The sequence below is a fragment of the Oncorhynchus kisutch genome, linkage group LG18 (genome assembly GCF_002021735.2).
Source record: "Oncorhynchus kisutch isolate 150728-3 linkage group LG18, Okis_V2, whole genome shotgun sequence".
In the NCBI taxonomy this organism is placed as follows: domain Eukaryota; kingdom Metazoa; phylum Chordata; class Actinopteri; order Salmoniformes; family Salmonidae; genus Oncorhynchus; species Oncorhynchus kisutch.
In genome coordinates, this window is record NC_034191.2 from 63,075,622 (window position 1) to 63,101,867 (window position 26,246).

Here is a 26,246-nt window from a genome sequence, read left to right on the forward strand (position 1 = left end):
TAAGAATTTTACTCTTTATGACAATATATATCATAAGATCTTTCTTTGAGTGCCTAGTTATACCCTAACACAGTGGTGTTAGGAAACTCCTGGTTTACAGGCCAAATCAGGTCAGGAAGTCACATTATGCTGGCCTGCAAAGTGATTTGTAATTCCTATTGGATATTGGAATCCAGCCAGAGTGGGGATATCACCAGCAACCTGCATTCAGAATGACTGCCACTGTAGGGAAGATTGATTAATAGGACTGCCTAAATGATCTAAACGGGAACAACCACCTCAGTAGTGGGTGCAATAAGTCCAGCTACTTAGTTAAGAATGTGTTTATTTATCTTTGTGTAGCATAAGATTAATAAACCAATCAATGTACATTAAAAAATACCGATATTGAAATGAACAATTCTGAAAATCTATCTGCAAAAGGAGCAAGCTGGGAAATGTGATAATGATGGGCGTGGTTTTGAGTGTTTTTTCTCTACACAGTAAAAATGACACACAAACACCAGCACTGAGGTTATTTTACCCCACTGAGTGTTAAAGTAACTGTCCAGTATTTTCAGATTTCTATGAAATATGACCTATAATTAATTACAATGTTAGTTAAATAGTTTTCCTTCCAGAAAATGTTAATTAACAATGTTAAAGGCAGCTTTTCTGTGTTGGAATGGTGTGGGCGTACCCCAACAACAGAATGGTCTGGGTGTATACCGGTCATTCAAAATATAAATGCCAGTAGACCGCTGATTGGCAAGCTCATCCTCTATGACGAAATAGCAAGCATTTTTTAAATGGTCTGTTTGAGATACAAGTTTGAGGTGGGGTTTTTGAAGTGTTTTATCTTCAGTTTAAGCTTAATAAGTATAGGATAAGTATAGGATGAGTCAAAAACATTATTTGAGTATGAGTTAACAGAATATTAACTTTTAAAAGTGAGATTTTCACTGGATAGTTAGTTTACAATAATTGAACTCCTGAATCAACACTAGAAATGTTACATTGAATAATCAACACTAGGTAAACCTGGCCAATTTGCTGTGTGGGTAAAAATAACAGAGCCTTCAGGAAGTATTCGCACCCTCTGACTTTTTCCACATTTTGTTGTGTTACAGCCTGCCCTACACACAATACTCCATAATGTGAAAGTGTGGCATTAGTAGTATTACTTAAATATGAAAAGCTGAAATGTCTTGTGTTAATAAGTATTCAACTCTTTTGTTATGGCAAGCCTAAATAAGTTCAGGAGTAAAAATGTGTTTAACAAGTCACATAATAAGTTATATAGACTCACTCTGTGTACAATAATAGTGTTTAACATTATTTTGGAATGACTACCTCATCTCTGTACCCCACACATGTGATTATCTATAAAGTATCTCGGTAGAACAGTGAATTTCAAACACAGATTCAACCACAAAGACCAGTGAGGTTTTCCAAAGCCTCGCAAAGAAGGGGGCGGCAGGTAGCCTAGTGGTTAAAGCATTGGGCCAGTAACCGAAAGGTAAAAATCTGTCATTCTGCCCCTGAACAAAGCAGTTAACCCACTGTTTCCCGGTAGGCCGTCATTGTAAATAAGAATTTGTTCTAAACTGACTTGCCTAGTTAAATAAAGGTAGAAAAAGGGCACCTATTGGTAGATGGGTAAAAAACAACTAAACAGACATTGAACATCCCTTTGAGCATGGTGAAGCTATTAATTACGCTTTGGATGGTGTATCAATACACCCAGTCACTAGAAAGATACAGGCATCCTTCCTAACTCAGTTGCTGAAGAGGAAAGAAACTGCTCAGGAATTTCACTATGAGGCCAACGGTGACTTTAAAACAGTTGCAGAGTTTTGGGGTGGTAGGTAGCCTAGTGGTTAGCACGCTGCCCCTGAACAAGGCAGTTAACCCACTGTTCCCCGGTAGGCCATCATTGTAAATAAGAATTTGTTCTTAACGGACTTGCCTAGTTAAATTAAAAAGAAATGTAATGGCCGTGATAGGAGAAAACTGAGGATGGATCAACAACATTGTTGTTATTCCACAATACAAACCTAAATGACAGAGTGAAAAGAAAGAAGCCTGTACAGAATAAAAAATATTCCAAAATATGCATCCTGTTTGCACCAAGGCACTAAAGTAAAACTGAAAAAAATGTGGCAAAGAAATTAACTTTATGTCCTGAATACAACGTGTTATTTTTAGGGCAAGTCCAACAACTCATCACTGAGGACCACCCTTCATATTTTCAAGCATGGTGGGGGCTGCATCATGTTATGTGTATGCTTGTCATTGGCAACGACTAGGGAGTCTTTTAGGATATAGAATAGAGCTAAGCACAGGCAAAATCCTAGAAGAAAACTTGGTTCAGTCTGCTTTCCAAAAGACACTGGGAGACATTCACCTTTCAACAGGACATTAACCTAAACACAAGGCCAAATATACACTGGAGTTGCTTACCAAGACGACATTGAATATTCCTGAGTGGCCTAGTAACAGTTTTTTCTTAAATCGTCTTGAAAATCTAGCAAGACTTGAAACTGGCTGTTCAGAAATGATCAACAACCAACTTGACAGAGCTTGAAGAATTGTATGTAGAATAATGTGCACATATTGTACAATCCAGGTGTGCAAAGCTTACCCAGAAAGACGCACAGCTGTAATCGCCTCCAAAGGTGATTCTAACATGTATTGACTTAAGGGTGTCAGATATTTAGATATTTCTGTATTTTATTTTCAATATATTTGCAAAAATGTCCGAAAACATATTTTCACTTTGTCATTATGGGGTATTGTGTGTATAATATTTCATCCATTTTTAATACAGACTATAACACAACAAAATCTGGAATAAGTCAAGGGGTATGAATACTTTCTGATGAGACTATACAGTATATGTAAAATTATTATGGGAATACCAGATACATGCACAAATATTTTCACCCCTATCTTTGAAATCTTATCAGGTTGCTCAAACTCCTGATGTTAAAGTTTAAACTGAGATAAACACTCAAGCTGAGGCACTATTTAATAGTACCACAAAATACAATAACAAAGCTTATTCAGATTCAGAAGGGTTCCCTTCTGGCCCTCCAAACAATCACCGAAGAACCCTTTCTTCCAAAGACAGGTAATCAGATAAAAACGGTTCTAGGTAGAACTCGTTGCCTTACAAAGAACCAATGTCTTCAAAAAAAAGTGTTCTTCCGATGAAAACGGTTCCTGGCAGAACCCTATTCCTCCTCAAAGAACCTTTTAGAACCCTTTTTTTCTAAGAGTGTACATTATTAAGCCAGCCTCCATGTTTGCATAAGTTATGATCCCACTACATATCAGAGAGAATCTCAAGTTGTTGTTTTTTTGTTTTTTTATGTTATGTTTATTCATCATTGCCATCAATGCACACACTCAAGTGAGCCATGAAACTACACAATTACATACAATGTCCCTGGAACAACATCTGGTGTTGGGATGCAACTACTGCTTGTCCCCGTATAGGCTTGACGGTCATTCTGTTGTTATGAGATGTTCTGAGTAAAGCCATTGCCGAAGATGTATGTCTAGTTGTCTACATATGTCCCACCAGTCAACTCTTAGCAGAACCTCTACTGTTAGTGCATCTGATGTCCACTATAGCCAGTGCACCTAATCATTTATGGTTTCTCCCAATTGCATGCAGTTCGGCAGAATGTCTCATCCCTAGGTGTTGCTAACCGAAACCAAGGTAGGCTATACCTCCATATAAGATTAAACATATCTCTTCACAGATCTACCTCATATATACAGAAGTTAAACAGTGACTGTACTAGCTGTGACAGTTGAAACCAGATCCACCAGGAGGGAGCTTTTTCTGTTAATCTGTGTCAAAACCCTTAGTGATTTAGATTTTGGAAACTTGAAAAAAAGGCACCTTTGAAATGGGCACGTTTGATTCCTGGCGTAGTTGGCAGACACTTGCATTAGCTGCAACATGCTGTTACAATATCCGCCTCTCCTCCCCTCCTCTTCTTGAGCCCCAAGATGCGGATTCTCTCCACAGGAGCAGGATGACGATAGGCATTCTGTCTTTCTCTCTCTCTCTCTCTCTCGCTCTCTCTTCCATTCCATTTCAATATCCTTAGATTATCCCCTTCGTTTTAATTAGGCGTGGCGCTTCTAGGGATTCTAGAATCCTATCTGAGCTCGGCGGAAGAAAATAGGGCGATTTCACAGAGCGGTTTATGTAGATTGATTTCAGGCAATCTCAAGTTGATCCATTGTGCTGATGTGCTGTGGCTGTGGCGACCGTTATGCAAACAAACTGCCCATGTATTTCCATACAGAGCACTAGCCAAGCGGATGTAAAGATGTAGAGCCCTCAAACTCAACTCTGGACCTCGAAGCCAGTTTTACTGCATTTTTTTATCGTTCCCCTCTAATCAGGGACTGGTTTAGACCTGGGACACCAGGTGTGTGCAATTAATTATCAGGCAGAACAGAAAACCAGCAGGCTCCAGAACTCGTAGGGTCAGAGTTGAGTATCCCTGATATAGAAGGTATAGTGTTTCTGTCATAGGTTTATCTCAGGCGAGAACATGGGAGAGCATGTGAGAGGGGCTCAGTCAGGGTTGACCATTACTTCACCTCCAGTTTGTTTGCTTGTTATCTGATGGAGAAGAGATGCGGGCAGCAGTGGGATTGTTATGTGCCGCGCCAGTGAGCCTCGCCCGAATGCCTCGATGAACAGACCTATGGGAAATTATCCCACTGGGCTTTCCTAGAGGATGTGTGGTGTTGGTCCGTCAGGAGAATGTAATATCAGAATAGAACACTGCTGTTCCTCCACATTGTGACGACGATAGCATGGTGTTGTTGGACTCTCTCTCACGCGGTTTGGATACTAATGACAGTATATGACTGATAACTTATTTTACCTCTTGTCTCTTCCAAATGGTAAACTTGAGCAGATTCCATGCAACATGATTCAACAGACTGCATCTGTAACTGTCAGGGCAACCACACTTAACGCCACCGGCACTAGAATGTTATTCTAGAACTTCTTCTTCTTACAGTGCAATGATAGTGAAGACATTGTGGCGGTATTAATTCCTGTAATATTAGCTGTCTCAGAATATAACAGTAAATATATAAGATCACCTCTCTCATTGTTCATTTAATAATTCATGCCAGACTTCACTGGATGTTCATTTCAAACTTTTTTGTGCTATAGTGAAAAAGTAGGAATGTGTATGATTCTCCTTTCTTTAACCCTTCTGAACATTCTATTATTTCATGTTTCAACAAACTATATCATGCTTCTGTTTATTTATTTGTTTTGTTTTTCTTCTTTTTAATTTGTTTGTTGTTGTCTAGTAGCTCCTCAAGTTGCATTGTCAACTGTCCCTTCAGTTCAAGTTGCAAACAGCAAGCGAGGTAGGAGATTCTCAGATTCATACAGTGCCCCTCTGTGTCAGCAGTTGTCCAAAGCCATGTCCCCACTGTATGAATCTAGAATGACCAGTGTATGTGCTAATTTAGCTACTTAACCCAACCCTATCCCTGTAATATCATGTAGTACTAATCCACAACTATCCCCATGAACTATGACCAATGTGCACTCTGTATCCATAAAGGGTGCAGTTTGCTTTGCGGTATGGATATGTGGTACACATACAGTTTATCAGTAAGTTTACCAGTAAAGGGTGCATGATCCTGTGTCTCTCTACATCCAGTGTAATCATTAGAAGTGCTATTGAATAAAATTCTTCAAAGTACAACATAATAAGGATGCTTTTCAACATGTCATTGTAATGCCTCACAGAAATATTCGAGAGCATGTTTCAGAGACCTTACTTTCGACGTGATGAACCCTATTTTTCATTCAGGGAGAGTATTGGTCTTCTAGGAGTAGGTTTCGGAGTAGATAACATAAACGTTATGAGAACATCCAATGAACTGTGCTACTTGTTAGCAAATAGACCAGAACATTATTATTTTTCTTGAATAGAGTTGAATAAACTAGCTAGGCCGCAGTCTTTCATTTCCAAGGCTCTATGCCTTTTGTGGTGACCGACGGAAAGACCTGACCTCAATCCAGAATTTAATAACCACAATCTCTCCCCAAAGCCCCTGTAGCTCAGAGAGGACTGTGTTTCCAGCTGCCTGTAGCTCAGAGAGGGCTGTGTGTCCAGCTGCCTGTAGCTCAGAGAGGGCTGTGTGTCCAGCTGCCTGTAGCTCAGAGAGGGCTGTGTGTCCAGCTGCCTGTAGCTCAGAGAGGGCTGTGTGTCCAGCTGCCTGTAGCTCAGAGAGGGCTGTGTGTCCAGCTGCCTGTAGCTCAGAGAGGGCTGTGTGTCCAGCTGCCTGTAGCTCAGAGAGGGCTGTGTGTCCAGCTGCCTGTAGCTCAGAGAGGACTGTGTGTCCAGCTGCCCGTAGCTCAGAGAGGGCTGTGTGTCCAGCTGCCTGTAGCTCAGAGAGGACTGTGTGTCCAGCTGCCTGTAGCTCAGAGAGGACTGTGTGTCCAGCTGCCTGTAGCCCAGAGAGGGCTGTGTGTCCAGCTGCCTGTCTGCAAAGGCTTAAATAACACATCTGACCCCCCGTGAAAGTTGGTGTCAGCAGTCGCTCCACAAGACAGATTGAACCCAACTCCAAGGATGATCTGGGCCGGCCAGGTGTCACACACAAGGCTCCACTGGGACGTGACGTCTTTGATTGGCATGCCCGCCTGACGTTGTGTGACTAAGCAGTAGGCACAGGGCCGTAGCCTGACTCTCAATCTGGGAGCTAATACTACACAACACACTACACATCACCCAACAACATGCTCCCCTTGTCACATCTCTGCATACATTCACCTGCTTCTCATGCAAAGTGCTTTTTTGTTGCAAGGTATTTATTGGCTGGGAGGGGTGTCAGGTGGCGGAGTGGTTGCTGGGACATGTAGCAACTCTTCCTCTTCCATTTGGTTCTCTGTAGAAAGGACAGTGGTGTATTTCCATTCCTGTTTTTCTTTAAAAGTCATAGTTGCATGCTCTGTGGTTTAGGATTACAATTCTGTGTGAACGTAATAACAATGGCCTGTGGATTGCACTACTGCTACAAAGGTTCCTGCTCCTCTCCTCCTCCTAATCTGAAATTAAACACACAGTAGGATAAATGAAGCCTGAACTAATTGAGATGTAAATTTCATACAGTGTGGCGTTACACACCAATGCCTTGCCCAGGTTGAAAATTACATTCCAACTCAACTTATCTCGTTTGACCTGTCTTGTACTGTGTGGCCTCGTTCCCATGAAACCCAGTTTTTGTGCCATTCCGGAATCAGAATCCTCCTCATCCTTTCCATTGTGGTGTGCTTGAAGCGAACGTCTCTTACTCTCTCCCTCTAACAACGTGCTTTCTCATAGCCCCAGGGTGAACTGATGTCTCACACCACTGGCTGCATCCGTCCATGCCAGACCTGTCATACTGTAGCCCTTTCCACCTCCTCCTAACCTAACATTGTCTCAATCTCAACCCCCATCTCTCCATCCTAACCTCGCATGTGATGGTGCCTCCTCGCACTACCTTGCTACTAGTACCACCGCCGCCCGCCGTAGCACATGCCCCCGCGCAACACAACCCAACCCCCACATCAACATGGCCCCTTGGTCTCTCTCCACCCTTCCTTCTTTGCAAGACTGCGAATGCTTCGGACACTCCAACCGCTGCAGCTACATCGAGCTGCTAAACTCTGTCATTTGCGTGAGCTGTAAACACAACACTAGGGGCCAGCACTGCCAGGATTGCAAGCAGGGCTACTTCCGAAATGCTTCTGCGGAGCTGGAAGATGAGAATGTGTGCATAGGTCAGTTCCCTCGCCACTGTCTGTCATCATCAGCACTGCTTATACCAGCTGACCCCCGTTTACACCACGTGACCTTCACCTCATCCTTCACCTTTCACATGTCACCTTAGTGCGTCAAACCTCCAAACTTCTGCCTCATGTTTTTCACTGTCTCTTTTCCTGTTGCTGTCTGGGTCCTGTCGTTCCTCACTTGCTTCTGTCCATATGACTCGCTTCCTTCTCCACAGGGCTTATGTATTAAATAAACTGTTAGTCATCACAATCACAAGGTTTTACATGAAAGAGTATTACTTCTAAATGTGTACTGCTATGGACATACTGTACTTTTTCTAAACTGATATACATTTTACCAGATTAGATTTTGACACTCAGGATGTTTTTGATGCTGTCTATGTCATGAGGTTTTTTATTTATGTTCTTTTAAAATAAACTATTATTCCAAGTGCTGGTTATGTACACTACAAAAGTATGTGGACACCTGCTTATCAAACATCTCATTCCAAATTCATGGGCATTAATATGGAGTTGGTCCCACCTTTGCTGCTAAAGCAGCCTCCACTCTTCTGGGAAGGCTTTCCACTAGATATTGGAACATTGCTGCGGGGACTTGCTTCCATTCAGCCACAAGAGCATTAGTGAGGTCGGGCACTGATGTTGGGTGATTAGACTTGGCTCGCAATCGGCGTTCCTATTGATCCCAAAGGTGTTCGATGGGGTTGAGGTCAGGACCGTGCAGGCAAGTCAAGTTCTTCCACACCGATCTCGACAAACCATTTCTGTATGCACAACGTGAGGTGCATACAGGTGCATTGTCATGCTGAAACAGGAAAGGGCCTTCCCCAAACTGTTGCCACAAAGTTGGAAGCACAGAATCATCTAGAATGTCATGTATGCTGTAGCATTACGATTTCCCTTCACTGGAACTAAGGGGCCATGCCCAAACCATGAAAAACAGCCCCAGACCATTATTCCTCCTCCACCAAACATTACAGTCGGCACTATGCATTGGGACAGGTAGCGTTTTCCTGGCATCCACTAAACCCAGATTAGTCCATCGGACTGCCTATCACGTTTCAGGAGAAGACCCAGATGCAGACAGTGTCGAAGTAACAAAAGTTTATTACTAGAACAGGGGGCAGGCAAACAACAGGTCAAGGGCAGGCAGAGGTCAGTAATCCAGATCAGAATCCAAAAGGTACAGAACAGCAGGCATGCTCAGGTTCAGGGCAGGAAGAGGTTAACAATCCAGGGTGGTGTGACAATGGTACAGAACAGCAGGCAGGCTCAGGGTCAGGGCAGGCAGAGGTCAACAATCCAGGGTGGTGTGACAATGGTACAGAACAGCAGGGAGGCTCAGGGGCAGGCAGAATGGTCAAAACCGGGAAAAATAGAAAAAGACAGGAGCAAGTGGGAAAACGCTGGTAGGCTTGACGAACAAAACCAATTGGCAACAGACAAACAGACAATAAATACACTGGGGATAATGGCGAAGATGGGTGACACCTGGAAGGGGGTGGAGACCAGCACAAAGACAGGTGAAACAGATCAGGGTGTGACACTGCCAGATGGTGAAGCGTGATTCATCATTTCAGAGAACGTGTTTGCACTGTACCAGAATCCAATGGCAGCGAGTTTAACACCACTCCAGCCAACACTTGGCTTTGCGCTTGGTGATCTTAGGCTTAGTTCCCGACGAACAGTTCTTGTCCTGACGTTGCTTCCAGAGGCAGTTTGGAACTTGGTAGTGAGTGTTGCAACCGAGGACAGACTATTTTTTACGCGCTACGCACTTCAGCAATCGGCGGTCCTGTTCTGTGAGCTTCTGAGGCCTACCACTTTGCAGCTGAGCCAATGTTGCTCCTAGACATATCCACTTCACAATAACAGCACTTACAGTTGACCGGGGCAACTCTAGCTGGGCAGAAATTTGACGAACTGACTTGTTGGAAAGGTAGCATCCTATGATGGTGCCATGTTGAAAATCACTGACCTCTTCAGTAAGGCCATTCTACAGCCAATGTTTGTCTGTGGAGATTGCATGGCGGTGTGCTCGATTTTAGAAACCTGTCAGCAACGGGTTTGGCCGAAGTAGCCAAATCCACTCATTTGAAGGAGTGTCCACATACTTTTGTATGTACAGTGTATGTTTCACAAATAACCAGAAACACGTAGGAATCTGTTCTAAACATGTTTAACTTCATGCACATTCTATAAGTAGGTCCCTGTGTTTTGCGCAGTCATGTGACAGTATCCTGTATTTTAAGCCTTATCCAGAAATAAGAATTCCACCAAAAATGAAATCAGTTGTCTGAGGATGGTGCTTAACCATCTGAAGGGAAAAGAAAAGGTGTCAGTCGAGTGTAAGCTTTAAATTAAAAGGTTAGAATCCAGACCCTATAAAAAGTATATGAAAGTATATATAGATAGTCTATATAGAGAGGTTTTACCATACGTTCCACTATGCCTTTCCATCTGTGTAGTGTGTAGTGACTCTGCACCTTACACATGCACATAGCACCCAATAAACATCTGTTGTCCCTCGCCCTCTGACGTTCTGATCTGGCTCTGGAAAACTGAAAATATTATATCCACCCTATATCCAGGTGTCTCTTCCAGCCTGAAGGAGAGTCTAATGAACTCGCACACTCCACGCGTAAACCCAGAGGTGTCGGAGCACGACAGATAACCATGACGGCAATGGCAACTACTGCATATGTCACTGTGGAAGTGCTAGGCCCAACCCTGCCCAGGAATAGCAATGCAATTCCTTCAGTAGCCTTTATAGGGTGTGTCTCAAATGGCACCCTATTCCTATATAGTGCACTACTTTTAATGTCATCCCGATAGGGAATATAGTGCCATTTCGGACGGACCCAGAGTCAGTGCGGTCTTGCCCTGTGTATAAACCTTTACCCTTACCCTTCATAGCACGTCAATAGACGCGTTATCACAGCCAAACCACTACTCATATATATCTTACAAATGCTGCAGAGCTATAAGGTTACCATACAGAGATGGGAAAGAGGAGAGCCCTGTAAAGCTTCTATGTTCACAAGCGGGATTTGGAAAGAGCTTTAACTGTTTATAATGGTAAAGATATGGCTATTTTTGGTGTGGTTGTTTTGTTCACACATTATTCTACCCAGACAATATCCACTTATAGTATTAGTCAAATAAGCAGTTTACAATAAACGTATTTGCCCTGTAGTTAATCAGTTTCCCATGAAATCTAAGTGTGGGCCAAATTACTAATTGGAATTTTTTAGTTTTGGAATGACTTGAAATGTCTGGAGACAACATGTATTACAGTACAACAATGCCCATTTCAATGTTACCGTCCCACTTTCGTCACATTTCAAACATTCGCTGAATCATACTGGACAAGTCCAAGCTATGTAAATCCTGTGTTGTCCATTTCTCATGTAATTCCTATGACATCTCTTTGTATGTCTCCACTGTCTCTGTCTCACCTCCTCTGTTGTCATGTTTCCCTCTAACTTTCATGTCAGAAAATGTGTCATCTTCATGTCGTGTCATTTTTCTAATATGGCTACCATATTTAGGTAAATAAGGTTTTGCTTATTTCACTATATGTAAATGTGACTTGTTAAAATGCATAAAATGTTCTAGAAAATAATGAATCACCTCAAATGATCCATACAGTGCTTAATGTGTCATTTCCTTCAATCACTCTTTATCTTCATTTCACCTCATTACTTTTGAAATGGTAGCATTTCTTCTGTAAGTGATAGCTAAGTAATATGTGGCTTAGAAATGTTTCTCAATGAGCCTGCCTGTGGCTGTAAAAGGTTGTAGCTGCTGTAAGAAGCCAAAGCACCACCTTGTTTTCCAGCATGTGTGTGTTTGTGTGTCTTGTTTCTACAGACTGTAGTTGTAATCCCTATGGCTCAGACAGTGTTCGCTGTAATGGCACAGGATTTTGTAAATGTAAGGAGGGAACTACAGGTGCTAAGTGTCGAGATTGTCTGCCGGGATATTTGTGGGACAATGGCTGCAAATGTAAGTAGAACCATACCCCTACTCTTGTAACTTTGCCCGAACCCCGACGTGTACCTCTCGCTATCTCTCTACTGTATCTCTACCTCAATCTATTCTATCTCTCCTTCTATCTCTCCCCCTTTTTCTCCCTTCGTACCATCTGATCTTATTCTCTACTTTCTACTTTTTCGCTGCCACTGCTTGGTTATGCAGGCATGTGCAGCTTTGAATGTCCCCACTCTTGCGGGGAGTAGGCCTATGGATTTAACCCTGACTAACGTTGACTAACCAGAAATTAGCCATTTTTCAATGATTTAAGACTCAAGGTTGTGAGGCTATAAATGCAGCGATTTAGACTCAAACCATTTTCTCTGGTAGATGTCGCTGAGTCCGTCAGGGAAGCAACCACGCTTTGCATTTTGGATGCTTCGTATTTAGTGATTCAGTGGCGTCAAAGAGCTGAAACGTACAACAGCTGAGCTAATATTGACTGGCTGGGGAGCTGTTTGAGCAGCCCTTTCCCTCTCTCCACCATAACTGTCTGTTTAATGCTCATGTCCAGATGATGATGGCCAATGCCAGAGGTGAGCTTTTGCACTGTTCAAAATGCTGTTTATCGCTCAAATTCCAGTATGTTGTCCCAATAGTTTCTATTTAGAGGCAAACGTAGAGAAGGCATTGAACAGGTCAGTCTACTGTACTATTCTACTAATATAGAGTACCTGATACAATCGATGTGGGATTGCTGATTCACAGGCGTCATCAGCCAGGGCAACCTCTCACTGGTCGGTTCAACTCCTGACCTGGAACGTCCTCAAGATGGTGAGTTGACAGTAATTGGCCAGATCACTGCTCGCCTGTGGATGGCTTCCAGCTCGGTGCAGATCTTTTTCACCATAACCAACAGAATACCTTTTTCAACAGCGCTTGCTAGGCGCTGTACCGCATATCTTCTGTCCTTTGTTGCCCAGAGCAAAACTCAGTCTTCATGTTGATTGGGCAGGGAAACCACAGCAGCTAACTTCATCTGGGGCAGACATTTTTTTGAGTGTTTAATTTAACACTATTTGAATTGAATTAACACAGGCGCTTTGGCTATGTACAACTGTGATACGTGTATTATTCCATTGTTAAACGGATCCGAATTGTTATCCACTTATTGAATATCAAATATGAGGTTCAATCCATGTGTAAATGGATGAAAGGAGATGGATAAGTAGAAGATGCACTCTGAGGTCAGAGTGGATTAGACTGATGTATTCTGTGTACACATGGATGCATGTGGAGACAGACTGTTAATGAATACAGTTTATTAGAGTGACTGGCAGCATTCGCACCATCATGACTCCACGTTCACACATGCATGACGGGAGGTTTGAGCGCGGGTCGGCATGGAATGGAGAAGAGGAATTAACAGAGCGAGAGGAGGAGACGGGGAGATATAGACAAGCAACGTTGGTAGAGTACATGTATTACTTGCATTACATTGCTGAGAATTGTCTTGGTGAGAATGCTCTTTGTCCCTACTCAGTAAAGCACGCAAGCTAGACACACATCACTGGTTTAGGTCTACGCACAATAATTATACACAGCTAGTGTGAAGAAATATCTCAGATAACTGTCTTTGACGCTGTACATGAGCAGTCATGCATGGCAATGAACAAACAACGGGGAGATGTATAATTGTTATATCTAAATCAAATCAAATGTTATTTCTCACATGGGCTGAATACAACAGGTGTAGACCTTACTGTGAAATTCTTACTTACAAGCCCTTAACCAACAACGCAATTCAAGAAATAGTAAACTTACTAAATAAACTAAAGTAAAGTCTAAAATAAAAAGTAACGCAATAAAATAACAATAACGAGGCTATGTACAGGGGATACCGGTACAGAGTCAATGTATGGGGGGGGTACAGTTAGTATAGGTAATTTGTACATGTACAATACCAGCCAAGTTTGGACACACCTACTCATTCCAGGGTTTTTGTTTATTAGTACTTTTTCTTTATTTACTACATTGTAGAATAATAGTGAAGACATCAAAACTATGAAATAACACATATGGAATCATGTAGTAACCAAAAAAGTGTTAAACAAATCAAATAAATGTTATATTTGAGATTCTTCAAAGTAGCCACCCTTTGTATTGATGACAGTTTGCACACTCTATGAAATTCTCTCAACCAGCTTCATGAGGTAGTCACCTGGAATGCATTTCAATTAACAGGTGATGAAACTGGCTATCATGAGGACCGCCACAGGAAAGGAAGACCCGGAGTTACCTCTGCTGCAGAGGATAAAATAATTAGAGTTAACTGCACCTCAGATTGCAACCCAAATAAATGCTTCACAGAGTTCAAGTAACAGACACATCTCAACATCAACTGTTCAGAGGAAACTGCGCGAATCAGGCCGTCATGGTCGAATTGCTGCAAAGAAACCACTACTAAAGGACACCAATAATAAGAAGAGACTTGCTTGGGCCAAGAAACACGAGCAATGGACATTAAACCAGTGGAAATCTGTCCATTGGTCTGACATGTCCAAGTTTGAGATACAGTGCCTTGCGAAAGTATTCGGCCCCCTTGAACTTTGCGACCTTTTGCCACATTTCAGGCTTCAAACATAAAGATATAAAACTGTATTTTTTTGTGAAGAATCAACAACAAGTGGGACACAATCATGAAGTGGAACGACATTTATTGGATATTTCTAACTTTTTTAACAAATCAAAAACTAAAATGGGGCGTGCAAAATTATACGCCAAACATATTTGGAATAGAATTTATATTTGGAACACTTTTTTGGTTACAACATGATTCCATATGTGTTATTTCATAGTTTTGATGTCTTCACTATTATTCTACAATGTAGAACATAGTAAAACATTCGTTGGTGTGTCCAAACTTTTGACTGGTACTGTAAATAGGGGTAAAGTGACTATGCAGTAGGGGTACACTTTGTTGAGTATGTTTAACAGAGCTATACAATTTAAATACTGTAAAAGCTTGATGTAGATCATTATCTAACTACATTACCCATTATAATGTAGTCTTACCAACATTACCCAATGTAGGTCTATACCTGGCTCTCCTCAGATATCACTCAATTGTACATGAATAGGACAGTCTCAATCTGTATGCAGACTGGAGCATGCAATTAAAACTCTAATCTCTGGCCAAATAGAGCCCGTTCCCACAGAGGCGCACCTAGCTCATTGGTTTCCTTCTCTAAATATTATCCCTCATATCAAAAGTAAACCCTATAGATCTCTGTATATTCTATGCGCAGGGTCTGTTTACTCTCAGGGAATGGTAAACGTGAGAGATTGAGAGGAACAGTGTCTGTTGATTGCATCCACCCCATCCCAATTATTGCTTACCTGTTCCTCCTCGACTGTCTCTTCAGTTATAGTTTACCTCTTCCTCCTTGACTGTCTCTTCAGTTTTAGTTTACCTGTTCCTCCTGGACTGTCTCTTCAGATTTAGTTTCTGTTCCCCCTCGACTGTCTCTTCAGTTATAGTTTGCCTCTTCCTCCTCGACTGTCTCTTCAGTTTTAGTTGACCTCTTCCTCGTTGACTGTCTCTTCAGTTTTAGTTTACCTCTTCCTCCTTGACTGTCTCTTCAGTTTTAGTTGACCTCTTCCTCCTTGACTGTCTCTTCAGTTTTAGTTTACCTGTTCCTCCTGGACTGTCTCTTCAGTTTTAGTTTACCTGATCCTCCTCGACAGTATCTTCAGTTATAGTTGATCTCTTCCTCCTTGACTGTCTCTTCCGTTTATTTTACCTCTTCCTCCTCAACTGTCTCTTCAGTTATAGTTTACCTGTTCCTCGTCGACTGTCTCTTCAGTTTTAGTTGACCTCTTCCTCCTTGACTGTATCTTCAGTTTTAGTTTACCTCTTCCTCCTCGACTGTCTCTTCAGTTATAGTTTACCTCTTCCTTTTCGACTGTCTCTTCAGTTATAGATTACATCTTCCTCCTCGACTGTCTCTTCACTTTTAGTTTACCTGTTCCTCCTGGACTGTCTCTTCAGTTTTAGTTGACCTCTTCCTCGTTGACTGTCTCTTCAGTTTTAGTTGACCTCTTCCTCCTTGACTGTCTCTTCAGTTTTAGTTGACCTCTTCCTCCTTGACTGTCTCTTCAGTTTTAGTTTACCTGTTCCTCCTGGACTGTCTCTTCAGTTTTAGTTTACCTGATCCTCCTCGACAGTATCTTCAGTTATAGTTGATCTCTTCCTCCTTGACTGTCTCTGTCACGTTTCTTCAAAATCGAACCCAGAAGCAGACCAGGACAAGGAGAGTAGGAAGAAGGTGAGTATTTATTTACAAGTGAATGTGAGTGGGTAGATACATCCAGGTGGCGTAGCGGGCAGCGGTGGTGAGTTGATGGGAGTAAATAGGTGGATCCAATGGGGAAGCGGAATCCTCCGATGACCAGGCGGGAATGGGGTAAATGATCCGGGTGAGTAACTGAAGACAGAACAAACGGAGGTAAGTTGAAGGCAAGCAAGACGTACAAAACAACAAAACAAATTCTATCCAACTTGAGGCTGATACTATGGCACAACATACTGTTCATGGCTAACGATCCGGCAGGGAATGGATGTCAGGTCAGAGCTTTTGAAGGGGAGAGGTGATGATCAGGACAGGTGTGCAGATTACTGATGGGATACAGGTGCGGGTGAACATCGATCTCCCAACAAGCTAATCTGCCCGGCAACCAGACAGGGTGCGTTCCAGGACACCGGAAACACACTCCAGGACAGAAACACAGGCAAACACAGACTCAGGAAGCGGGGTTCGTGACAGTACCCCCCCTCCGACGAACGCCACCGGGCGGACTACCTAGAGCACCAGGGTGGAGGCGGTAGAAGTCACGAAGCAGGTCGTCATCAAGGATCTGACGCCGAGGAATCCAACTCCTCTCCTCTGGACCATATCCTTCCCAATCCACGAGATATTGGAAACCTCGACCCCGCCGTCTGGAATCCATTATGCGGCGCACCGTGTAGGCAGGACCACCTCCGATCATCCGAGGAGGAGGGGGCAACAGAGGACTGATGAGAACCGGCTTGAGGCAGGAGACATGAAAAGTGGGGTGTACTCGAAGCGTTGCCGGCAATTTGAGTCGGACCACAACAGGGTTAATGATTCTCTCCACCACAAACGGACCAATGAACTTCGGTGACAGTTTCCTCGACTCAGTCCGTAGAGGAAGATCCCGTGTAGCCAACCAAACCTTATCTCCGATGGTGTAAGCGGGAGCAGGAATACGGCGACGATTCGCCTGGATCTGATACCGGTCAGAAACTCTAAGGAGAACCTTCCTGGCCCGATGCCAGGTCCGGTGGCAACGACGAATGTGGGCCTGGACAAAAGGAACCGAAAGATCCCTCTCCTGAGAAGGAAACAAGGGAGGTTGGTATCCGTACAGGCATTGGAAGGGGGACATCCCAGTGGCAGATGAAGGAAGGGTATTATGGGCATACTCGACCCAGGGTAATTGAGATGACCAAGAGGTGGGATCAGAGGAGACAAGACAACGCAGCGTGGACTCCATCTTCTGGTTGGCTCTCTCCGCCTGACCATTAGATTGTGGGTGAAATCCAGAAGTGAGACTGACTGTAGCTCCAATGGCCAAACAGAAGGATTTCCAGACAGCAGAGGTAAATTGAGGACCACGGTCAGAAACAATGTCACTGGGGAATCCGTGGACCCTGAAAACCTCCCTAACAAGGATCTCGGACGTCTCCGTGGCAGATGGAAGCTTGGAGAGAGGGACAAAATGAGCAAACTTGCTGAATCTGTCCACAATGGTCAGAATGACCGTGTTCCCAACAGAAGGGGGCAATCCCGTGACAAAATCCAGAGCCAGATGCGACCAAGGTCGCCGAGGAATAGGTAGGGGGTGAAGAAGCCCAGAGCTGGGCCGATTGGTACTCTTGTTCTGAGCACAAACAGGACATGCGGCAACAAACCTCCGGGTATCTTCTCCCATGGCAGGCCACCAAAATCGTCTGCGCAGTAGCGCCATAGTCCGAGCAACGCCAGGGTGACAAGCTATCTTGCTGGCGTGGGACCACTGAAGAACAGCAGAACGGACCGACTCAGGCACGAACAACCGACCGGGTGGACCGTTACCGGGGCCGGGCTGCGTCCGAAGGGCCGCCATCACATCCTCCTCAATCTTCCATGTAACGGCTCCCACGACAAGGTTCTGGGGAAGAATCGTCTCAGTCTTGGCCCCACTCTCATCCGTCTTGGAGAACATCCGGGACAAGGCGTCCGCTTTGCCGTTCTTCGACCCAGGTCGGAACGTCAGGGAAAAATTGAAGCGTCCAAAAAACAAAGCCCACCTGGCCTGACGGGAGTTGAGACGTTTAGCCGATTGCACGTAAGCCAGATTCTTGTGGTCAGTCCAGACCACAAACGGTTGCTCCGCTCCCTCCAACCAGTGACGCCACTCCTCCAAGGCAAGCTTCACAGCGAGAAGCTCCCGGTTACCCACATCGTAGTTTCTCTCAGCTGGTGAAAGACGACAAGAGTAGAAGGCGCAGGGATGGAGTTTACCGTCAGTGGAGCTACGCTGGGACAGGATGGCGCCCACCCCCACATCAGACGCGTCCACCTCAACAACAAACTGACGGGAAGTGTCAGGTTGAGATAGAATCGGTGCGTTGGTGAATCGGCTCTTCAAGTTCAGAAATGCTCGGTCTGCCTCAGGAGTCCAACAGAATATTCTGGTGCAAGACGTCAGAGCAGTTAAAGGGGCGGCCACCCGGCTGTAATCACGGATAAACCTCCGATAGAAGTTCGCAAATCCCAGGAATCTCTGGAGCTGCAATCTCGTACCGGGCCGGGCCCAATCCCGAACCGCCCGAACCTTCTCTTGGTCCATCTTGATCTCACCCCTGGAGATGATGTACCCGAGGAAGGATGTAGTGTGGGCGTGAAAATCACACTTCTCTGCCTTCACAAACAGACGGTTCTCCAATAACCGCTGCAGAACCTGTTTAACATGCTGGATGTGGCTGGAAAGCTCCTTGGAGAAAATCAGGATGTCATCCAGGTAAACGAACACAAACAGACCGATCATATCCCTCAGTACGTCATTCACCAAACCTTGGAACACTGCTGGAGCGTTGGAAAGTCCAAACGGCATCACCTGGTACTCAAAATGTCCCATAGGTGTATTGAATCCAGTCAACCACTCGTCCCCCTCTTTGATCCGAACCAGATGATACGCATTGCGTAGATCAAGCTTCGTAAACACAGTAGCACCCTGTAAAGAATCGAAAGCAGAGCTCATCAAGGGCAAGGGGTACTTGTTTTTGACCGTAATATCATTCAACCCCCGATAATCAATACACGGTCGAAGAGAGCCATCCTTCTTACTCACAAAAAAAAATCCAGCTCCCAGGGGTGATGATGAGCGACGAATGAGACCTGCAGCAAGAGACTCCTTTATGTAGGTCTCCTGGGCTTCCCGCTCAGGTCGAGAAATACTGTATAACCGTCCCTTGGGAAAGGCAGCTCCAGGGAACAGCTTAATTGTACAATCATAAGGTCGGTGGGGAGGAAGTGACTGAGCTTTCTGCTTATTGAACACCTCACCCAACTCATGATATGTTTCAGGAACCAGGGACAAATCAGGAGGAGCAGACTCACTGACCCGACTGGGGACAGCATGAGAACAGGCAGTCCTGAGGCAGTTAGCATGGCACTCAATGCTCCAACTAGTCACCTTACCAGTCACCCAATCGAACGAAGGATTGTGTTCTCTTAGCCAGGGGTATCCAAGAACCAGAGGAACATGGGGGGAAGGCAAAATGAAAAAAGAAATAACCTCTGAATGATTCCCCGACAACAACATCTTAACCGGTTCGGTCCTCATAGTGATCCGTGCCAGACTACTGCCATTCAGAGTGGTTGCTTCAATGGCTTCCGGTAGTTGCTCCTTGGAAAGCCCCAGCTGTTCCACTAAGTCGGCATCAATGAAGCTGTCATCGGCACCTGAATCGATGAAAGCGTTAATCGCTAAACTCTGATTCTTATTTATGAGGGTAGCAGGAAAACGAGGTCTGACAGGGCTCTTGAGAGGTTGAAACTGGCTCGCTAACAAACCTCCCAAACTTAACGAGCCGAGCAGTTTAACGGGCGCTGAGGACAAACGGAGATGTAATGTCCCGAGCTACCACTTCCTGACCCGAATGGTAACCGAGTCTCAGATTGATTAGATGGACCCCACTGCTTCTCCCTCCTTCTCTCTCGGACTCTATTATCTACCCGAATAGCTAAGGTAACCAAACTATCTAGGTCGCTAGGCTCTGGATAGGAGATCAGCTCGTCCTTGAGTTGCTCCGACAACCCCTGGTAAAAAACCGCTTGTAGTGATTCCTCATTCCAACCACTCTCCACAGCCAATGTCCTGAATTCTATCACAAAGTCTGCCACACTGCAAGCTCCTTGGCGAAGAGTGAACAAATGTTTAGCTGCGTCCTTACCTCGGACTGGATGGTCAAAAAGCCTTCTCATCTCTCCCGTGAATTCCTGGTATGAAGCCATGCAGGTCTCCTGTCGTTCCCAAACGGCTGAAGCCCATTCCAGAGCTCTTCCACGCAGCAGTTCAATAACAAAGGCTATCCTAGCCTTGTCAGTGGCGTAAGAATGGGGCTGCAGATCAAACACTAACCCACACTGCATAAGAAACGAACGGCATCTTCCCAAATCCCCTTCATATTTATCAGGCGTCGGTACCTTGGGTTCACGGAAGGAAACCGCATCAGACACGGCAGGTGAGATGGGTGAAACAGGTGGTGAATGAATCGCCGGCAAACTGAGCTGATCCTGGATCTGTGTCAAGCTAGCAGATAAATTCTGGATTGCACCCGCTATCTCCTGTAGCGTCATCTTGTGTTGTCCCAGTGTCTTCCCCTGCTGGGTAATGGCATGGCAAATGGAATCCAGGTCCGCTGGGTTCATCCTTGGCCGGATCGTTCTGTCACGTTTCTTCAAAATCGAACCCAGAAGCAGACCAGGACAAGGAGAGTAGGAAGAAGGTGAGTATTTATTTACAAGTGAATGTGAGTGGGTAGATACATCCAGGTGGCGTAGCGGGCAGCGGTGGTGAGTTGATGGGGTAAATGATCCGGGTGAGTAACTGAAGACAGAACAAACGGAGGTAAGTTGAAGGCAAGCAAGACGTACAAAACAACAAAACAAATTCTATCCATCTTGAGGCTGATACTATGGCACAACATACTGTTCATGGCTAACGATCCGGCAGGGAATGGATGTCAGGTCAGAGCTTTTGAAGGGGAGAGGTGATGATCAGGACAGGTGTGCAGATTACTGATGGGATACAGGTGCGGGTGAACATCGATCTCCCAACAAGCTAATCTGCCCGGCAACCAGACAGGGTGCGTTCCAGGACACCGGAAACACACTCCAGGACAGAAACACAGGCAAACACAGACTCAGGAAGCGGGGTTCGTGACAGTCTCTTCAGTTATAGTTTATCTGTTCCTCCTCGACTGTCTCTTCAATTTTAGTTTACCTCTTCCTCCTCGACTGTCTCTTCAGTTATAGTTTACCTCTTCCTTTTCGACCGTCTCTTCAGTTATAGATTACATCTTCCTCCTCGACTGTCTCTTCACTTTTAGTTTACCTGTTCCTCCTGGACTGTCTCTTCAGATTTAGTTTTTGTTCCCCCTCGACTGTCTCTTCAGTTATAGTTTGCCTCTTCCTCCTCGACTGTCTCTTCAGTTTTAGTTTACCTCTTCCTCATCGACTGTCTCTTCAGTTTTAGTTAACCTCTTCCTCCTTGACTGTCTCTTCAGTTTTAGTTTACCTTTCTCCTCGACTGTCTCTTCAGTTATAGTTTACCTCTTCCTCCTCGACTGTCTCTTCAGTTATAGTTGACCTCTTCCTCCTCGACTGTCTCTTCAGTTTTAGTTGACCTCTTCCTCGTTGACTGTCTCTTCAGTTTTAGTTTACCTCTTCGTCCTCGACTGTCTCTTCAGTTTTAGTTGACCTCTTCCTCCTCGACTGTATCTTCAGTTTTAGTTTACCTCTTCCTCCTCGACTGTCTCTTCAGTTATAGTTTACCTCTTCCTTCTCGACTGTCTCTTCAGTTTTAGTTTATCTATTCCCCTCGACTGTCTCTTCAGTTTTAGTTGACCTTTCTCCTCGACTGTCTCTTCAGTTTTAGTTTACCTGTTCCTCCTCGACTGTCTCTTCAGTTATAGTTTACCTCTTCCTCCTCGACTGTCTCCTCAGTTTTAGTTGACCTCTTCCTCCTCGACTGTCTCTTCAGTTATAGTTTATCTGTTCCTCCTCGACTGTCTCTTCAATTTTAGTTTACCTCTTCCTCCTCGACTGTCTCTTCAGTTATAGTTTACCTCTTCGTCTCTTCAGTTATAGATTACATCTTCCTCCTCGACTGTCTCTTCACTTTTAGTTTACCTGTTCCTCCTGGACTGTCTCTTCAGTTTTAGTTGACCTGTTTCTCCTCGACTGTCTCTTCAGTTTTAGTTTACCTGTTCATCCTCGACTGTCTCTTCAGTTTTAGTTTACCTCTTCCCCCTCGACTGTCTCTTCAGTTTTAGTTTACCTCTTCCTCCTTGTCTGTCTCTTCAGTTTTAGTTTACCTCTTCCTCCTTGTCTGTCTCTTCAGTTTTAGTTGACCTCTTCCTCTGTGACTGTATCTTCAGTTTTAGTTTATCTCTTCCTCCTCGACTGTCTCTTCAGTTATAGATTACATCTTCCTCCTCGACTGTCTCTTCAGTTTTAGTTGACCTCTTCCTCGTTGACTGTCTCTTCAGTTTTAGTTTACCTGTTCCTCCTCAACTGTCCTTTCAGGTTTAGTTTACCTGTTCCTCCTCAACTGTCTCTTCAGTTATAGTTTACCTCTTCCTTCTCGACTGTCTCTTCAGTTATAGTTTACATCTTCCTCCTCGACTGTCTCTTCAGTTTTAGTTGACCTGTTTCTCCTCGACTGTCTCTTCAGTTTTAGTTTACCTGTTCCTCCTCAACTGTCTCGTCAGTTTTAGTTGACCTCTTCCTCCTCGACTGTCTCTTCAGTTTTAGTTTACCTGTTCCTCCTCGACTGTCTCTTCAGTTTTAGTTGACCTCTTCCTCGTTGACTATCTCTTCAGTTTTAGTTGACCTCTTCCTCCTCGACTGTCTCTTCAGTTTTAGTTGACCTCTTCCTCCTCGACTGTATCTTCAGTTTTAGTTTACCTCTTCCTCCTTGTCTGTCTCTTCAGTTTTAGTTGACCTCTTCCTCTGTGACTGTATCTTCAGTTTTAGTTTATCTCTTCCTCCTCGACTGTCTCTTCAGTTATAGATTACATCTTCCTCCTCGACTGTCTCTTCAGTTTTAGTTGACCTCTTCCTCGTTGACTGTCTCTTCAGTTTTAGTTTACCTGTTCCTCCTCAACTGTCTTTTCAGGTTTAGTTTACCTGTTCCTCCTCAACTGTCTCTTCAGTTATAGTTTACCTCTTCCTTCTCGACTGTCTCTTCAGTTATAGTTTACATCTTCCTCCTCGACTGTCTCTTCAGTTTTAGTTGACCTGTTTCTCCTCGACTGTCTCTTCAGTTTTAGTTTACCTGTTCCTCCTCAACTGTCTCGTCAGTTTTAGTTGACCTCTTCCTCCTCGACTGTCTCTTCAGTTTTAGTTTACCTGTTCCTCCTCGACTGTCTCTTCAGTTTTAGTTGACCTCTTCCTCGTTGACTATCTCTTCAGTTTTAGTTGACCTCTTCCTCCTCGACTGTCTCTTCAGTTTTAGTTGACCTCTTCCTCCTCGACTGTATCTTCAGTTTTAGTTTACCTCTTCCTCCTCGACTGTCTCTTCAGTTATAGTTTACCTCTTCCTCCTCGACTGTCTCTTCAGTTTTAGTTTATCTATTCCCCTCGACTGTCTCTTCAGTTTTAGTTGACCTTTCTCCTCGACTGTCTCTTCAGTTTTAGTTTACCTGTTCCTCCTCAACAGTATCTTCAGGTTTAGTTTACCTGTTCCTCCTCGACTGTCTCTTCAGTTATAGTTGACCTCTTCCTCCTCGACTGTCTCTTCAGTTTTAGTTGACCTCTTCTCCCTCGACTGTCTCTTCAGTTGTAGTGGTGTATATTGATGACATTCTGATATACTCTGCTACACGTGCCGAGCATGTAATCCTGGTGCGCAGGGTCTGTACGTCAAGGCTGAAAAATTCCTATTCTTCCAACAGTCTGTCTCCTTCCGAGGGTACTGCATTTCCACCTGTTCCTACCCGACTGTCTCTTCAGGTATAGTTTACCTATTCCTACTCGACTGTCTCCTCAGTTTTAGTTGACCTCTTCCTCGTTGACTGTCTCTTCAGTTTTAGTTTACCTGTTCCTCCTCAACTGTCTTTTCAGGTTTAGTTTACCTGTTCCTCCTCGACTGTCTCTTCAGTTATAGTTTACCTCTTCCTTCTCGACTGTCTCTTCAGTTATAGTTGACCTGTTTCTCCTCGACTGTCTCTTCAGTTTTAGTTTACCTGTTCCTCCTCGACTGTCTCTTCAGTTTTAGTTTACCTCTTCCCCCTCGACTGTCTCTTCAGTTTTAGTTTTCCTCTTCCTCCTTGTCTGTCTCTTCAGTTTTAGTTTACCTCTTCCTCCTTGTCTGTCTCTTCAGTTTTAGTTGACCTCTTCCTCCGTGACTGTATCTTCAGTTTTAGTTTATCTCCTCCTCCTCGACTGTCTCTTCAGTTATAGTTGACCTCTTCCTCCTCGACTGTCTCTTCAGTTTTAGTTGACCTCTTCCTCGTTGACTGTCTCTTCAGTTTTAGTTTACCTCTTCGTCCTCGACTGTCTCTTCAGTTTTAGTTTACCTCTTCCTCCTCGACTGTATCTTCAGTTTTAGTTTACCTCTTCCTCCTCGACTGTCTCTTCAGTTATAGTTTACCTCTTCCTTCTCGACTGTCTCTTCAGTTTTAGTTTATCTATTCCCCTCGACTGTCTCTTCAGTTTTAGTTGACCTTTCTCCTCGACTGTCTCTTCAGTTTTAGTTTACCTGTTCCTCCTCGACTGTCTCTTCAGTTATAGTTTACCTCTTCCTCCTCGACTGTCTCCTCAGTTTTAGTTGACCTCTTCCTCCTCGACTGTCTCTTCAGTTATAGTTTATCTGTTCCTCCTCGACTGTCTCTTCAATTTTAGTTTACCTCTTCCTCCTCGACTGTCTCTTCAGTTATAGTTTACCTCTTCCTTTTCGACCGTCTCTTCAGTTATAGATTACATCTTCCTCCTCGACTGTCTCTTCACTTTTAGTTTACCTGTTCCTCCTGGACTGTCTCTTCAGATTTAGTTTCTGTTCCCCCTCGACTGTCTCTTCAGTTATAGTTTGCCTCTTCCTCCTCGACTGTCTCTTCAGTTTTAGTTTACCTCTTCCTCATCGACTGTCTCTTCAGTTTTAGTTAACCTCTTCCTCCTTGACTGTCTCTTCAGTTTTAGTTTACCTTTCTCCTCGACTGTCTCTTCAGTTATAGTTTACCTCTTCCTCCTCGACTGTCTCTTCAGTTATAGTTGACCTCTTCCTCCTCGACTGTCTCTTCAGTTTTAGTTGACCTCTTCCTCGTTGACTGTCTCTTCAGTTTTAGTTTACCTCTTCGTCCTCGACTGTCTCTTCAGTTTTAGTTGACCTCTTCCTCCTCGACTGTATCTTCAGTTTTAGTTTACCTCTTCCTTCTCGACTGTCTCTTCAGTTATAGTTTACATCTTCCTCCTCGACTGTCTCTTCAGTTTTAGTTGACCTGTTTCTCCTCGACTGTCTCTTCAGTTTTAGTTTACCTGTTCATCCTCGACTGTCTCTTCAGTTTTAGTTTACCTCTTCCCCCTCGACTGTCTCTTCAGTTTTAGTTTACCTCTTCCTCCTTGTCTGTCTCTTCAGTTTTAGTTTACCTCTTCCTCCTTGTCTGTCTCTTCAGTTTTAGTTGACCTCTTCCTCTGTGACTGTATCTTCAGTTTTAGTTTATCTCTTCCTCCTCGACTGTCTCTTCAGTTATAGATTACATCTTCCTCCTCGACTGTCTCTTCAGTTTTAGTTGACCTCTTCCTCGTTGACTGTCTCTTCAGTTTTAGTTTACCTGTTCCTCCTCAACTGTCTTTTCAGGTTTAGTTTACCTGTTCCTCCTCAACTGTCTCTTCAGTTATAGTTTACCTCTTCCTTCTCGACTGTCTCTTCAGTTATAGTTTACATCTTCCTCCTCGACTGTCTCTTCACTTTTAGTTGACCTGTTTCTCCTCGACAGTCTCTTCAGTTTTAGTTGACCTGTTTCTCCTCGACTGTCTCTTCAGTTTTAGTTTACCTCCTCCTCCTCGACTGTCTCTTCAGTTTTAGTTGACCTCTTCCTCGTTGACTGTCTCTTCAGTTTTAGTTTACCTCTTCCTCCTCGACTGTCTCTTCAGTTTTAGTTGAC

The 26,246-nt window shown here is 44.1% G+C and overlaps 1 protein-coding gene across 5 annotated transcripts in view; it reads left to right on the forward strand.

The window, feature by feature from the left end:
- Positions 1–26,246, forward strand: part of ntng1a (netrin g1a) — a 229,723-nt gene that overhangs the window by 130,102 nt on the left and 73,375 nt on the right. For 2 of the 5 annotated variants that reach the window (XM_031796454.1, XM_031796453.1), the window contains exons 6-7: positions 7,637–7,804; positions 11,690–11,824. The exons of 1 other annotated variant lie outside the window; for it this stretch is intronic. In XM_031796454.1, coding sequence (XP_031652314.1) covers positions 7,637–7,804; positions 11,690–11,824 — 303 coding nt within the window. Of the gene's footprint in view, positions 1–3,661; positions 3,707–7,636; positions 7,805–11,689; positions 11,825–26,246 lie in introns of all 5 variants that reach the window. 2 more of the 5 variants (XM_031796456.1, XM_031796455.1) reach the window with 2 other exon arrangements.